This window comes from Suricata suricatta, chromosome 15 (assembly GCF_006229205.1).
Source record: "Suricata suricatta isolate VVHF042 chromosome 15, meerkat_22Aug2017_6uvM2_HiC, whole genome shotgun sequence".
Taxonomy (NCBI): domain Eukaryota; kingdom Metazoa; phylum Chordata; class Mammalia; order Carnivora; family Herpestidae; genus Suricata; species Suricata suricatta.
In genome coordinates, this window is record NC_043714.1 from 41,737,805 (window position 1) to 41,754,625 (window position 16,821).

The 16,821-nt window shown below is 41.1% G+C and overlaps 1 protein-coding gene across 1 annotated transcript in view; it reads right to left on the minus strand.

Annotated features, from left to right (window-relative positions):
- Positions 1–16,821, minus strand: part of NIPAL2 (NIPA like domain containing 2) — a 78,694-nt gene that overhangs the window by 16,930 nt on the left and 44,943 nt on the right. Inside the window, exons 5-6 of the mRNA XM_029923741.1 lie at positions 9,666–9,787; positions 1,635–1,731 (exon numbers count right to left, since the gene is read on the minus strand). Coding sequence (XP_029779601.1) covers positions 1,635–1,731; positions 9,666–9,787 — 219 coding nt within the window. The remainder of the gene's footprint in view (positions 1–1,634; positions 1,732–9,665; positions 9,788–16,821) is intronic.

Sequence of the window (16,821 nt, forward strand, 5' to 3'; positions counted from 1 at the left end):
CACCACTCCCCACCTCTGTCCCCAGCCCTCAGCCCTGCTTTGATGAGCAGCTAAATACTAATGTGGGGCCTCCAGGAGCCTTTGCTGCATTTAGTGCTTCTGCCTCGACTTAACTTAGGTAGTAAGAGTATGGCCTTCTGTTTTCTTTTACTTTCAATCTGCATTACCTTGTTTTACATGCCATTTACGTATGAAGTCAGAGTATTTCACATCCAGCAGGGGCCGGTTAGAAAGGGCACCATTTCTACAACTCTAGTGGAATTGAACTGGAAAACACTGGCTGAATCCAAATTTCAGAATCTTTTTCAAAATCAGTCTGGGAATTTTTCTGAAGCCCAATATGGGAATCTTTATTACTAGGTGAATTTACCGTATTTACATTTATGTTATGACTGCTATGGATGATCTTAATTCTGTTATCTTATTTTCCTATTTAAAATTTCTTTTATTTTCAATATTTTCCTATATAATGTGCATTTTATCTCTTAGTGGTTTGTTTGTTCTCCCTACCTGGTAACTTGGAAAGAAACAACAATAAAGTTCTTCTGTTCTTTTCATCAACAGCATAATTGACTGTAGTATAAATTCATTTCTATAAGTACCTACCAAAAATACAAATTTTCTAGTTCAAAGGAGAGAACTAGTTCATGAAACAAAGAATAAAAAATGAAATCTCATGGGGCGCCTGGGCGGCTCAGTCAGTTGAGCATCTGACTTTGTCTCAGGTCATGATCTCACAGTTAGTTACTGGGTTCGAGTCCTGCATCAGGCTCTGCGCTGACAGCGCAGAGCCTGGAGCCTGCTTCAGATTCTGTGTTTTCCTCTCTCTCTATTCCTCCCCTGCTCATGCTCTTTCTCTCTCTCTCAAAAATAAACAAACATTAAAAAAAAAAGAAATCTCAGCCCTTCCTTAATATGAAGACTGCTGTCTGTCCCAATGGTGTAGGTATAATCTATAGGGTCATAGAAACAACACACTATGGCTCATTTTATTGGCAAAGAGGAAAAAAAGGATTATAATTTTTTAAAGGCAATTTTCCAAAGGATTAGTGAGAGCTCCTAGTGTTGATTTATATGAAGACTTGTGTGTGTATGTGTGTGTGTGTGTGAGGGGGGGGGGAGGAGGGGAAAGGGTAGATTTAAAAATACATAGTGGGCTTTATAGAAGCATCAGTTTCCAAACCCTGGGGAAAAAAGGAAATGGGTAGATAAACAATGAATAAAAGAAATGTTGTATTTAAGAAAATCATACTGCTTACATTTACGTTTCATATTGGCCATATCTTAGTAAGTAATTCCAGAAACAAAAATTTCAGTTGGGTTCATTCATTTGTTCCTCCTTTAATATTTTTCAATTATATCCTAAGAAATAAAATCTTCCAATTGTCGGAGAGCAAATAAAATTACTCAGAAGTAAAAACCCTTCCATGTTTTTAAAGGAATTAAACAGATACCGATTGTAGCCATGAGGTGCAAAATACAGTTTGCATGATTGAGCCTGGGATTCTTTCTACAGATCAGAGTTGAAAAGTAGAAACAATGAGAAAGGACCAGAATGCTCAAGTGTTCTCCTTCTAATCTCTTTTTGACTTAGCACGGCTAGACTAGAGAACGAGAAAACAGTACGTTCTTACCTAGAAGCGCCACCAGGCTTAGCAGAATCACCATGTGCTTCATTGCTCTTCTTTTATGGAAATAGAGGAGGGTGCAGAAAATTAATATTTCTAAAATCTAGAAGTGAAAAAGATGAAAAGGAGTATTTTACACGGAGTCTTCTGAATGCCACTCTTTGGTTTTGCAACAGTTCTCCTATGAGAATGGAGGGTGGCTCGTGTTCCTAAAGACAACTACAAACATATGAGAACAGACGGAGCCTCAGCCACAGACCCATCTGCCAATGATGCCGAGATGGGCCACTCTGCTCTCATTTATCCAACTGTCTTCTAGACATCTCCACATGCTCATTTAATAGCCGTAGAGCACGAATGCAGGCGGTAAGCTCCTGACGGCCTTCCTTCCCCACCTGTCCCTCCAGGGGCCTTCACCCTGTGAAGAGTGGCATCACCACACGCTTCTTTGCCCCAGCCAGCCACTCCTTCCTCTCCCTCACTCCCTGCTGCCCTCTCTGACCGCTGTAATAGCTTCCAGTTTATCTCTGACTCTACTCTTGCCTCTACAATCCAACCACTCAACAGCCAGAGGAATCATTTAAAAGCACAATTTGCACAAAGAACTAGGTCATTCACAGAGAATGTATATGATACACATAGAAGGTGCTTCCATGATATGACAAGTAATCATGTGCCCTGCACCCAGCCAGAGAAAGAGGACCCACCAATACTTTGTTTGAGGTCTTCTGTGCCCCATACCCCGATTGCAGTCCTCTCCTCCTAGGCTCTCCCACCAACCACTACACTGAATTCTGTGTTTACTATTCACTTTCTTTATAATTTACCACCTTTCATGTATCCCCCAACAGCATCTTGTTTATTTTTGCACGTTTGGACTTTATACTTGCAGAATCGTAGTTGCTTTCGATTACTTGCCTTACCCCCTCCCCCCACTGTGCCTTGTTTATGAGATTTACCCAGGATGATATATGGAGTAGAAATACATATTACATCCAGTCATTCCTTTGCTTAAACCTCCTATGGTTTTCTATCATGTTAGGAATAAAACCTTGGATGATCCGTCTCTGGCGGCCACAGGCCCCCCCACCAGTTCTCTGCAACTCAGACTGCTCCTGCCTCTGTGCCTCTGCACTGACTGCTGGGAGCTGCCGGCCTCCTTCCCTGATGTCCCTTCAATGGTTCCTTCTAATCACTCAAATTTCAGCTTAAACATCACCTCCTCCATGAAGTCTTCTCTGACTGCTCTAACAGAGCCACCTCTCGTCTACTGTAAAGCATTTTATCATCAACTGGAATATTTCCCGTTTGTTCATTTATGTGTTTCTTGTCTGTCTCTCCAACTAGCACATGAGAACAGGACTTCATCTGCCCTGTTGGCTATAGTCTTTAGTGCCTGGGCATAATTGGTTACTCAATACGTATCTATGGAATTAATGAATAACTTACATTTTAAATTTATTATGAATAACTTGCCAAAAAACAGACCTATGTCTAATAAACTGTGTTTAATAAATATTAATTGACTGAATGTCTAAAATTTCCTACCTTTAAGAAAACCCTTATGTAATTTTGGGTTCTCAGTTTTACTTTTGTTTTAACTTTTTTTTTCTTTTTTGAGGTCCTTAAGATAGCTTGATGCAAAGGTTTTTTTTTTTTCGAAGAGGTAGTATCCTTGGCCTGAAATTTTAACTATGAATATTTACTCTTCTGATGTAAAAACACCACCACTAAATTTTTTTTTTAAAAATTACTAGAATTAGGGACTTCACTACAGTCAGGGTGATATTTTACTTATGGAGCCCTCTCTAAATCAACATGAATCTCTACTGTTTCAGTTCAAGGTTTGCTTGTTCTTTTTTTTCCCCCTTGAATCCTCTGTGGACACAGAAAACAGCAAGACCATATCTTCCTCATTTAAAAACCTTTCATCTCATATGGAAGATTAAGTCATCCTTCAGTCTTTTCCTGGTAAATTAAACCAATTACTTTAACTTTTTCTTACAGAACTTCTTTGCCAGGTCTTTAATTGAATCAAGCCATGCTACAAAAGCTGTTGAATTCCTATCACTTTGTCTTCCCCAAAACTATCATCACAGCGTGGGTCGGGTGTCCCCACCTCTGTGCAGCTCATCGATCCTTAGCAGAAATACCCTCGTCAGTTCCGTTCCCCTCTCAGCCACGGCTTCCATTCCTCACACCGACACAATTACAAACAACAGCTCACAGCCACATTTGAGACAACTGCATTTGTCACTGGAGGGCAGGCGGCTTGGCCTGCATTGACGTACAGAGTGTGTTAGCCAAATCTATTAGCAGAGGGATTATTAAATTGGGGAGAAGAGGGAAATGAGGGTAGTTATCAGCCCTAAATATCAAATATGACTTTTTTTTTTTCAAATTCCATCTTTGTGGTTAACATGAGCATCAAAAACTCACAGAACGGCTGTCATTGTCCTGGATTCTGCCTCGTGGCAAGAGGTCACGGAGTTCCCAGGAATAAAATATTCAAGCAGCATGAATTAATGTTAATTTTTTCCTAGCAACATTTTTTCCGCCTCTCTGAAAATATCACTATTAAAGCAGCTGTGGTTTCTACGGGTTGCTGAGACCCAGGGAGAGGCTGCTTTGCTGATTGCTGCCTCAGAGGTTAGAAATAATGACAGCACTCAACTGCAGGCTCACTGCCCACTCTACTTGCACCAATTCATCGAATCCTCACAACCTCAGGAAGCAGGTGCTTTTTTACACGTAAAAAAACCAAGGCTCAGAGTAGGCAGAATAACCCCCCAAAGATGTGCATGTCCTAATCTCTGTAACTTGTGTGTCTGTTACTTGATATGGCAAAGGGACTTTGGAGATTTGATTAAAGCTACAGACCTTGAGATGGGGAGATTATCCTGGATTATCCAAGAGGGCTTGACATAATCGAAATAATCGTACGAGTCCTAAAAAGCAGAGAACCGTCCCGGGCATGGTCAGAGAGAGATGGAGCATGAGAAAGAACAGTGTCAGGGAAGATTGGTGGCCTCTAGGAGCTGGAAAAGGCAAGAAGCCGATTCTCCTGCAGAGGCATGAGGACGAATATAACCCTGCCAAGAAATTGATTTTAGCCTAGTGAGACCCATGTTGGACTTCTGACTTTCGAAACTGTAAGATAATAAATTTGTACTGTTTTAAGCCACTGAGTTTGTGGTAATTCGTTATGGAAGCATTAGGAAACGAACTGAGGCTTTGGTACCTGAAGTCCTTCCAGAAGAACAGAATCTTCAGGATGAGTTTTCCAAACTGACTCTGGGTTTTCTGGACGGGTTCTCCAATCTAATTAGATTTAAAGGCACTCATCACCCTGGTTTTGGTGGCAAGAAGAGCACGGGCAGACCACGGGATGACATGACAAAAGGGATACACAAAATTTCACCACTGGATGCTCACCTTCCAGTACAAAACTCTGAGCCCATGTTTATCTCATCTTCTTTCACCAAGTCGTTCCTTGAAAGTGTAGACTTTGAGAGGGCTTCCTTGCCCTAAAGAAATGAGCTCTGCAAACGCCCTCTCCAGGGCCGTCTGGGCACATATTTGATCCTCAGGAGTCGTCTTTTATTAATTTTGCACAGAGAGTTGTTTCATGAAATGGACTGGAGCATGCACCCTGGAGGTGTGCTGCTTGGTCTGAATTCTGCCACTGAGTACTTATGTAGCTTTGGGCAGGTTACTGAACTTCCCTTCCTCAGTTTCGCCGTCTGCCAGTACGTGGGGCTGCCACACAGGTAAAGGACAGAACACTGTCAGAGCTTCATGCAGGGCTCAGCCCGCCCCTGAGTGCGGGCCGCTGCGACTGCAGAAGTGTGCCCAGGGCAGACACGCAAACGCTACATGCTTCCAGCAGCAAAGCAAATGAACCTCATGCAGTAGATATTGAGGTTGTATGAAAACAGTTTTTCTTTCCCCTTCAGGTTTTTAACACCTGGTGCTGGAGTTTGAAGCAGCTTTGCCACAAAGGCGGACTTAATAATCAGGTTTGGTGTACAGAATGACACCAAACACTAGGGCTCGTCCCCTGCTTCTGCTGATTTAATTGTTTGCCTGGGGGAGAGAAAATGAGCACCATGCGGATTATTTTGTGAAGGATACTATGTGCGCAACAGAAGTTTCCATTTGAATACTCTGTTGGAAAATGTGGGTGGGCAAAATGGCCACAACTAAGCCTGCCGAAGAACATGACGGGATTGAGGCTCAGGGCTGAAATTTCCTCATTCGGGTTCTGCAGACTGCAGTAAAAGGTGTTATTCAACAAAAGGTCCTTTAGAGGGGCGCCTGGGTGGCTCAGTTGGTTGAGTGTCCGACTTCAGCTCAGGTCATGATCTCACGGTTCGTGGGTTTGAGCCCCGTGTCGGGCTCTGTGCTGACAGTTCAGAGCCTGGAGCCTGCTTCAGATTCTGTATCTCCCTCTCTCTCTGCCCCTCCCCTGCTCATGATCTGTCTCTCTTTGTCTCTCAAAAATAAATAAAAATGTTAAAAAAAAAAGGTCCTTTAGGAAAAGGACCTCGTGGTCAACAACTCTGTCCCTTTGTTTCCTAAAGGACTTCTGGCTTTGAACATGTGAACAGAGATGAATTCTCAGAGACGGCCATGTTAAGCAGCATCTTTCTAAGAAAGTTTAACCTTGAAAATGCACTTGCTTTTCGGCGAGCCCCAGGTGGGACTAGCCATCTGCGAACGCAGGCCGGGAAAGGCTGTTTCAGCGGGTGAGCAAAGGACACTCCATGCTTCACCAGCCAGTACTAAATCCTCTTCCTGCTGAAAAGGGAACCAGTTCAGAGGACAGGCTCCTGGGCCTTGTTTCCGAGGCTTACACTTCACATAAGCCTTCCAGGTAACACGGACCTGGATGTGACATGGGCATCTGGCTGGTGCAGGCAAACACACGAGACAAGGAGGTGCTGTTAGCCAGTCTCGGATACAATTTTACAATCTTCTTCTGAGAAATGTAAAACTTATTCAGACTCTAAAAATATTTTTTAATCCATTTTATTAGTTATTTAATCAGTCCTTTAAAGCAATTCAGGTACTGCATTTACACTCGGTGTAACACAAGAGCAGCAAGATGAATGATCCTTCAAAGAATAGCCTTAATTGCTGTAATTATGATCTCTGCAGTCATGGTGTGCAGAAAAAGCACAGAAACTTCCATTTCCAAGGATTAAATATTAATTACTTTGATGTTTTAACAGATTTAAGCCAAACTACAGCTCAAGAGCTTAGCATGTAATTGGTAACTTCGGAGTCTTTAGAGAGGTAACATATAATGGATTAAATTCCAAGCTAAGATAATGTAGATATGTTCCCATTAGAGTCTAAAGCCAATAGTGTCATTAAAATTTTTTTAAGATTTTGTCATTTTTCAGACACAGAGAAAAACAGAGCATGAGAGGGGAAGGGGAAGAGACAGAGAAAGACACAGAATCCGAAGTAGCCTCCAGGCTCTGAGCTGTCAGCACAGAGCCCGACACAGGTCTCGAACTCACAGACTGTGAGATCATGACCTGAGCTGAAGGTGGACGCTTAACCGACTGAGCCACTCAGGCACTCCTCCATAGTGTTATTCAAATGTGACTTTATTAAAGATTTACTTTATGCTATATTATAAGTATCTGGAATTAGTTACATTTTTGGGTGACATTTACTTTCAAATATACTTTCATTATTCTTTGGGAATATGGGTCTCTCCCAGGGCTGTATAGCTCCTGTTACAGGACCTCTTCTACATACCCCAGGTGTCCAGTCTATTGAATGATCTAGTGAATGAATGAATGAATGAATTTAAGAGCTGACTTTGGAAAATGGCAAAATGCAAGTAATATCAGAGGTTTTTTCGTGTGTGTGGAAATAGAAGGTTTAGTAAAAAGTAGTTTTGTTCTTTTTAATGTTTTCTCTGGTGTTAAAATAATATAGGACATGTCATTATCAAACAATGCTACTTATTGCAGGAAATTAAGTATTGCTGCATCTTTAATCTCCAAAGGATTCAATTTGGGCTAGTCATTTTCTTGTCACAAACTATGCGACTTTTTTCTTACTGGATGAAGAATTTGTTTTGCCTGTAGGCAAATAATAATAATAATATGTTGGTAGGACTTCAAGTGTAGGCTACCATAAAAACGTATTTGATTGATGAAATCTGATTGTTAAAGGGCTGAGTCTGCTGGACAAGCAGGAAGATGCAATGGGGCTAAGGGGAGACACAAAGTATGACAGACCTGAGGATGGCTAACAGGAAGGAGGCGGTCCAATCCTAAAGGTTGATATACAGGGGAAGGGGAGCCTTCCAATATGAAAAAGAAGAGAGTTCACGGGAGAAGACACTGAGTTCAGTGTTTGAGATGTTACATCTGAGCATCCTAGGAGACATCCAGGCAGGGATGAGTAGTAAGTGGACAGATGAGAACACAGATCTGCAGCTCAGAAGAGACCCGAGAGACATGTAGATCTGGATTCGGAAGTCTTTCTAAAGGATGATGGCGGTGGTCAACGAGATCACACTAGAAAACCCTGGAAGAATATGCAGCATGACTAGATTAAGAGCGGTTGGTACGAGAGAAGGAGGTGCCCACCAAGAGCATGGGATGGCCTAGTCACAGAGGAAGAGGAGAAATGGAAAATAAACTGAGGAAGCCATGGAAGAGAAGGGTTCAAGGAGAAGATTATGGGTTATGAATAAATGCTGCACAAGGTTCAAGAAGCAGCAGGACCGAAAAAGCAATTCCATCTGGCAGTTTGTGGGTGTGTGTGTGTGGGGAGCTACCAGATGATAGAGAGTGAGGAGTGAATAGGGGCCGGGAGAGCAGAGGGGAGAGGAGAGGGGAAGGAAAATAGGACAGTGTATTAACGAGTATGTACGAAGGAGGAGTTAAAAAAGATCCCAGAGAAACCCATTATCTCTGAGTAAAAGGAACCACTATAGAGGGAGACTACAGAGAGAAAACGCCTGTAAGCATCTGTGTTCCCGTGGTCATAATTATCTATCAGAGATGACATGATATATAGAATTCCTGTTACAAAGATTAAGGACTGCAAGGTAATAATGTAATATCGTGTAGTTCCCACTGTGATATTCTGGGTTACACTTAGAGCAATGTTCACCAATAAACATGTCCCTACAAATGCCAATGTCACACTTTTGAATAACAAGTGCATAAAGTAGGGTCATACTCTTTTATCTGTTTTAATGACAGAGGACTAGACCAGATAGCTTTTCAAAGTCATTCCTAATCCTAAACATGTAATGATTCTCTGTGCTTTGATTCTTCTTGTTGAATTCACAATTCCTTTACTAATACAGTTCTTTGTTAAAAGCTCATATAGTCTCTCCCAGTTTTCTTCATACCACCTGCTCTTCCTGGAATATGTTTATTCTTCAACGTAAACTGACTTCTGAAACAGGTTACATACCAACTGCCGCAAGCACGTCCTGTCTATACTGACTGGATACAGCCGTTGTGTCAAATAAACTACCCCAGTTAGCAGCTTCAAATTTCTGTGTCAGCTCATTCCATTCTCTCTTTTACGCATCTCTTGGTATTATCCTTCTGCTGTCTACTTCTCCCCAATCTGTTACATTGTTCTCAATGAACATTTTTTTGAAGAAATTATCTATTTTGAATAAAGTCAATGAAGTAAAATATGTCTTCAGGTATTTCCCTTTTGACCTGGGAAGAGAGGTTTTTGGGTTTTTGTTTTTTTTTTTTTACTCTGAGTTGTTCTAAAACATGTTGATCTGGAATTTGCTGATTTAAATATTGTGAAAATTGTTCCAGTGACAGGTCACCCCTGAGAATAGGATACTTGGACACTGGGGGTGCTCTATTGCCGATTTAGTGTTTGAATACTTTGGTAGTAGTCAAATATATTTACGGTTTAATGAGATATGAATGCTAAGAAGAAAAGGTTATATTCATTCTCTAACATCTACAGGTACTGGTGGCCTAGACAGTATAGCTTCTGGGATAGTAAAAAAATTTCTTAAAAAATTCTTACCACATAGATCAGGAACTGCCAGCCAACAAGGTAATACTGTACTGTTCTTGCAGAGATAGACTGAGTTCTATTTGGAGCAAAGTTCACCAATAAATATGTTCCTGCAAATACCAATGTCATACCTTTAAAGAAAATTGAAAAGACAAACCAAGTTGAAAAGAAATATTTAAGCCTTTCTTCAATGCAAACATTACCTATAGACTATTACTTGTAAAAATGCCTACAGTCCCTTCCTGTTAAAACACAGTTCACCAAGCCATCCCTAGATAGCATCATGCATTCACATGATGGCATTATCTTTATAAGGGGAATAAGGGCCAGGGAAAGGATCAGGTAGGACATGACTTCTGACTTTTCTTGTTGTTTCAGATGAATCCTTGCCTCTTCAGAAAGCCTTTCCCCAAAGATGGGCAAGATCAGAACACGTGCATTTGGAGGCATGGGAACACATTCAACCTGGCTGTTTGTTTCCACATGGACCAGTAAGAAAATGACAGATTTAGATCCATCAGAGCCCAGAGAGTGGGGAAGTTCATCACCTGATGATCCACTCTGTACTTATTCATCTGTGAAGCTTGTATACACACACACACACACACACACACACACACACGCACACACACACACACACACACACACACACTCTCTCTCTCGTGATTTTACATTTTTCATTGCCATTTATTGGAGACCTTTTAATAAAAATAACAAAGGTGAATGCTGACTTTGCTATAAGATTTATTAATCCAATTTAGAATCTAGAATTCTAGGGGTAACAGTAAAATATCACATTATAAACCTATGTAAGCAATGTGTCACTGTCATTCCTTTAACATTACTTAAAATAATGGAGGAAAGAAATGTGTATGGGAAGAGGGGCCACTTAAGGCGGAGTAGAGGGAGGTCTTGACCTTGCAAATAACACTGAAAACTGCTTATTTATTAATAATCAGCAGAGAAAAACTGATATATGTAGCATTTTTCAGATCGCACCCTTGAAAATACAGATCAACTTGTTTCATCACTGAGGTTAGCATTGTTGTGTATATAATTTACAACCAGCACTGATTCTAACCTGAAGCAATTGGGTTTGTCTATAAAATCTCACAGTTCAAAGATACCAATTTCCTGTTCCTCTTAATCAAATGATTTAGGGTTTTGAACTCTAGTTTCTGAGAACAAACAGCATTTGACTTTTCACACAAGCTAGACAATAGTTATTCAAGGTATTGTAGAAGCTATGAAATACGCCTTTCTAATGTAAGAACTTACTCTGTAATGCTTTGTGAAGGCAGAAATTATATACAAAATTTTAAAAGCTATTTCTAAGGAGAATTTTAAAAATGAAAAAACATTGTTTCATGTGCCTGTAGGCCATCTGGATGTCCTCTTTGGAGAAGTGTCTGTTTATGTCTTCTGCCCATTTCTTCACTGGGTTATTCATTTTCTGGGTGTGGAGTTTGATGAGTTCCTTGTAGGTTAGGGGGAGGGGGAAAGAGGTGGTGGTGATGGAGGAGGGCACTTGTGGGGAGAAGCCCTGGGTGTTATATGGAAACCAATTTGACAATAAACTATTTTTAAAAAATGAAAAAACAATATACATTATTAAGCATTGCAATAAAAAGAAAATAATAAAAACCGTACATAAGAACTTGGGAAAAATTATTGTTCAGCCCTGTCCTTTCTTGAAAAAAGAAGAAAAGATCTTGTAAGAAAATTGTTCAATATTAGATTCCTAGGAGGATGGGATTTAAAAAAATGGTTTTCTAAACTTGGTATACTGAAATAGAATACATTCTTTGGATACAACTTAAAAATCTCAGAGACTTCCAACTTTCTTTTGTGAAGTCCAAATTTCTTATTTTTATTGAGTTCCTCTGCCAGTAATTTTTAAAATCTCCTATTACTATCTAATGTCAATTAAATTTTTTTAAGTTAGTTTTGAATGGGTAACATACGGTAAAAATTTTTTTTGAAAGACACAGAAGGGTGCTGAGTGAAAAGTTAAATCTCTGTCACACCCTTATGGCCCACTAGTTCCCCTCTTGGAAGTTAATACTGCCACCAAGTCTTCGATTTCCTTTTCCACGGCTGTTTTACACAGGTGTGTGAGAAAGTGCATAAGTTTTGGTTTTCTACACAAACAAGAGCATATTACACACACTTGCTTTTGTTCTACTTAACAGATAATCTTGGAGAACATTTCACATCAGTGTATATAGGGCAGCCTCTTTCTTTTAAAGTCTGCATAATATCTCATGCTTTAGAGGTAGTGTTATTTCACTTAACTTTCCAAAAGGGTCCCTGGTTCACATCCTGACATCTCTCTTCCAGCCTCACATCTGCTTCCTCATTTGCATACTGTGCCCATTTCCACCAAGGTGGATCTTTCAAAACTCCTTGGAAACAAAATGATGGATGACTCTGTGATTGTACTTTCAAAGCTCTTTTGCACATATATTATTTCATTTGAGCCCCATATCACTGGGAATCTAGTAGAAAGCTCTATGGCAGCTCAGTAGGTCACACATTCTTTCTTCTTAATAATTTTAATTTCAGCTTCCTGCAACAATGACCAAGAGTTATAGATAGTTGCTACCTGTTACATGCTTGTTTACTTGGTGTCATTTGTATTTGTCTGTGGAATTCACTGCCTCCTGTGTGGATAATGTGCATATTTTCCCTAAATGCATAGAAGTGTTGAAGAAAGTCATTAGCAGCTCCTTAAATAAATTTCCTTAAAATGTATTTATAGCCCATCTTTTTCTAAAAGTGGCACGAGATGTCATTTCCTGATTTTTTTTCAGTGAAGCCACAAAATTTCTTTCATTTGAAAGACACAGATTTCTAAATTAGAAAACTTGCTAGTTCACTTTCTGCTGGCCCATTTGTCCAAGGGAGTAACCGGGAAGCATAAGATACTCCAGGAAGGGAAGTAGCCCTTGGCACGCTCTTTGCCTGTGGAAATGATTAAATTCCAGGTCAAAACCTGGATCATGAAAGGCTGATCCATGCTGAAACTGCCTCCACAGATTCAAATTTCGCTCTGCTTGCTGGATGGAAGAGCTCGGGCATGCTATTTATCCCTCTGTGACTCCGTCTTCATCTCTAGGTACAATGAACTTGTCACACCTCCTAGGCTCCCGAGTTTGGCCGGGCAAGAGGCCAATCTGGGAGCTGAATAGATCTGAAAGCTCGCCTGGTGTCCTGATGTGACAGAGGACCTGGAACAGATCCACCTCGGGACACTGGCCCTCGGGGGTCAGAGGCTATCTCGGGTAAGCTTAAAAATTAATCCCAAACTGGCAGCTCTTTCTGCCCAGGGGTCCTGTCCCTATAAGAAGAAAAGTGCTATAATAAAAGCACTTTTTTTTGCAGCAAAAAGATCTTAAGAATTCTTTCTGGACTGTTTGCTCAGCAGCCCCACAACACTTTTGGTGCCCAACCTGGGGCCCTTCTTTTGTCTAGACTTCGAGCCTTGGTACAGACTTGATAAGTTACTCCCTCTTTTCTTCTTTTACTTTCACTCCAGGGGCTTTTCGAGGAATATGGTCTTATTGGAACACTCATGTCAATTGCTCAGGCGGCAGCCCTCTAGCCTGTGACTACTCTCCAGGGAGGAATAAAGGCCTGCCTTTTGACTGGAAGCTAGTACCCTGGCCAGAACGGTAACAAGACCCAGAAACTTGATGCCCTCTCTTTATCCTTATTCTTTTTTTTTTCTTTCCCAGAGGAGCAGAGGGAGAGAGAGAGAGGGAGAGGGAGAGGGAGAGGGAGAGAGAGAGAGGGAGAATCTTAAGTAGGCTGTACACTCAGCATGGAGCCTGACACAGGATTTGATCCCAAAACCCTGGGGTCATGAACTGAGCCAAAATTGAGAGCAGATGCTCAAACAACTAAGCCACCCAAGCACCGTCATCCCTGTTCTTATAAAAAACTATCTTTCTTGAGCATGGGACAGCCATCTGTCACTAGGATAGCTGCCAACCTTAAGACTCCCATGTGAGGTTTCCTCCTCATTGTTCCAATGTGATCCCTTCCACATCCCTGGTCTAGCCACTTCTGGCCATGAGACCTCCACTGGGAACTGGCCAAAGCCAATAACAATACCAACTGAATTAAAATCCAACTGGGGACCATTTCCTAGGGAAGTTGTCTATAAAGACTACATATATTAGAATGTCACTTAGACCATGATGGATTTCTATCTTTACTATTCTTCATCAATGTCCCTTACTAACTACTTGAATTACAATATCGGGTAATTTCATCTTGTAAAACTTTTTTAGTGTCCTCCATGGGTTAAAAATGGCAGGTTCTCCATGGCATTTCAGTCTGTTCACTGGCACCAATTTGTAATCTGGAATGCAATGGGGGAAGTGCAGGGATACGACATCCCTTCAGTAGGACAGGCCGGTATTCATTAATGACTTTTTGAGGGAAGGTCTGGTTGCTCTGAATACTAGGAACCATAGATATTATCCTGAGTGGGATGCCACCCAGCACTCAGGGGGATTATGGTAATGGCCTTTTCTTCTTCACTCCCCCAAAACTCTTCCTTGAGATGTCTCTTAACCCACTGGAGACAATTTGGATTGCAAGATTTAATGAGGAAAGGACTCATCTTCTGCAATAATGCATACCCTCAGTACTCTGTAGGAAACAAAGAAAAATGGCCCATTACCAGGTCCTTAAACTTCAATCCTATTTATCAATTAGAACTTTTTTTTGTAAATGTCAGGGAAAATGGACTGAAATCCCATATGGTCAGGCCTTTACGGCACAGTACCCAAACTCTGATCTGTCCATATTCTTTTGCAGGGCTTAAGGGCACCCCTCTCCTTACCCCTGACCCTCAACACACCAGCTCAGCTGTCACCTTACCTGGGTTTTATCCTGTTCTCTGTGTGCCCTCTCCTTTGTCTCCCTTGTAAACAAGTTGCTGCCAGGATCCTGTACATGGCTCTCTCTTTCCCCCAAATTACTCATCTTTGTTTGCTTCTTCTCAAGATCTGAAATATATCTTACGAGGACTAAACAATGTGGTCTGACTCTTATTGCATGTGAGGGCTTCTCCCTGAATTATTAATGGCTATGATAATTAGAGCCAATTGTCTGTGGTTAGTCGCTAAACCTCAGGACAGTGACTTAAAAGAATATTCCTAAGCAGCTGCCAGAACTCCTTTTGTTTCAGGGAGATTCTCTGTCTTCTCTGGCCAATATGGACTGGCTGTTTTCACTTTTTGTTGGTGGAAAGAAAATATATGTCTAATCATCTGTCTGAGCTTTGTCTTTAGGACCGAGAGTCCTCTTTCTTTGTCCTCTGAGCTGTTATCTGCCTCCAGCCTTGCTGGCAGCACCTCACCTCTTCTGCTTCCCATGCCCCTCCTGATTCTGCACCACCTCAGGCATAGCCCACATAGCCTGCTCCTATACCATCCTCTGTGCCTCTGGTGCCACTGGCTCCTGCTCCTCTACCGTCATTATCAAGGAGCAAAGAGTGCCCCTTGGACTTAAACCACCTACCTCAGATTTCCCTACCAGAGCCCCAGGGAAAAAACTGACAGTGGGGGCGCCCAGGTGGCTCAGTCGGTTGAGCATCTGACTTTGGCTCAGGTCATGATCTCACAGTTAGTGGGTTTGAGCCCCGCGTTGGGCTCTGTGCTGACAGCTAGCTCAGAGCCTGTTGTTGGATTCTGTGTCTCCTTCTCTCTCTGGTTTCCCCTGCTCTCTCTCTCTCTCTCTCTCTCTCTCTCTCTCTCTCTCACACACACACACACACACACACACACACACAGACTCTCTCTCTCTCTCAAAAATAAAAAACACACAAAACATGAAAAAAAAAACTGACAGTGGGGAACAAATTGATTGACTTTTAAGTGGACTTAGGTGCAACATATTTGGTATTTAAACTAATTTATGTTTGTTGGACTAATTAAGATAGACATGTCTTTAGAGTTATCAGAATGAAATATAAAACTTTTATTCTATCAAGGATTACTGAAGGTTAAATAAGTTTGTGTTACTATTTGCTGCAATTTGTCAGCAAAAAGATAACTTAAAATGATGGTTAATTTTGTCTTAATGTTCTCATGGGCAATTGTTAAGAAAACAACTAGGCTGAATAAATGCTTTTTATAGCTTTCAAAGTCTTTGATAATCTGAAACTTTAAAGTTTTGCTTGTATGATACATTGGATTGAATTCATTGGATATTGAAGTCTTTTACAACTAAGATAAAATACTAACACATTAATTACTAAACATAGGTTTGTGCTTTTGGCTTCTTACAGCAGAGAAACTGGAGATACTTGGGTCTGTTGGTAAACACGCTTTACGCTTTGTTGGAATAGTGGACGGCTCCACTTTCCTCCTGATCTCATTAAAAAATTGATTCAAAATTGCATCTTTAATATTATAATTTGGAGATGATTATAGATAGACTGTCAGTGGGGCTGTTTCTAAAAGGATAACAATTCAATTTGAGAATGGAAGGGCTGGACAGGAAGGAACTGGTTGGTGTTTTCTGACTGCCTAGTGAAGACTTCTCCCCACTGGTCTTAAGAAGACAGGAGAAAGGAAATAGCACACCCAGCAGAACGCAGTGGATACTAGTGGCACCGTGTTTGCTCCCCTTGCTGATGTTAGCACACTCATGCACAGAGCGCCAAGATCTGAGGGTCAGAGGGAACCAGAGATGGGGCGGTCAGGCAGCTGTGGGTGAGTGGCAGGTGGCGTCAACGGGTGGCTGATGGCCACGACCCATCTGCCACCCTGATGCCCAGATCTGCAGAAAATACACTTTCTCATCAAACACAAACTTGAGTCACTTAAAATTCTACAGTGACCTTGTGGGAGTTTCAGATTTAGCTTGATACAATATACAAATAATAATAAAATTTCTTCCTATAAACTTGTCATATGTGCAAAACAGGGAAACAAGTTCATCCCTACCCTTTATAGTAAGTGGACTAGGTATAGTGGGAGAATACACGCCAAGTGATGGTAATCTTTTGTTTTTTTGAAAGTGATGTTCTCAAAACTATTAATTTCATTGGCAAGTATGGCTGATGTGGGAGTTACATTATATTACCATCATACTAAAATGTAATGATAATAATAGTAGTAATAGCTAATACTTATAAGCACAATTTTTT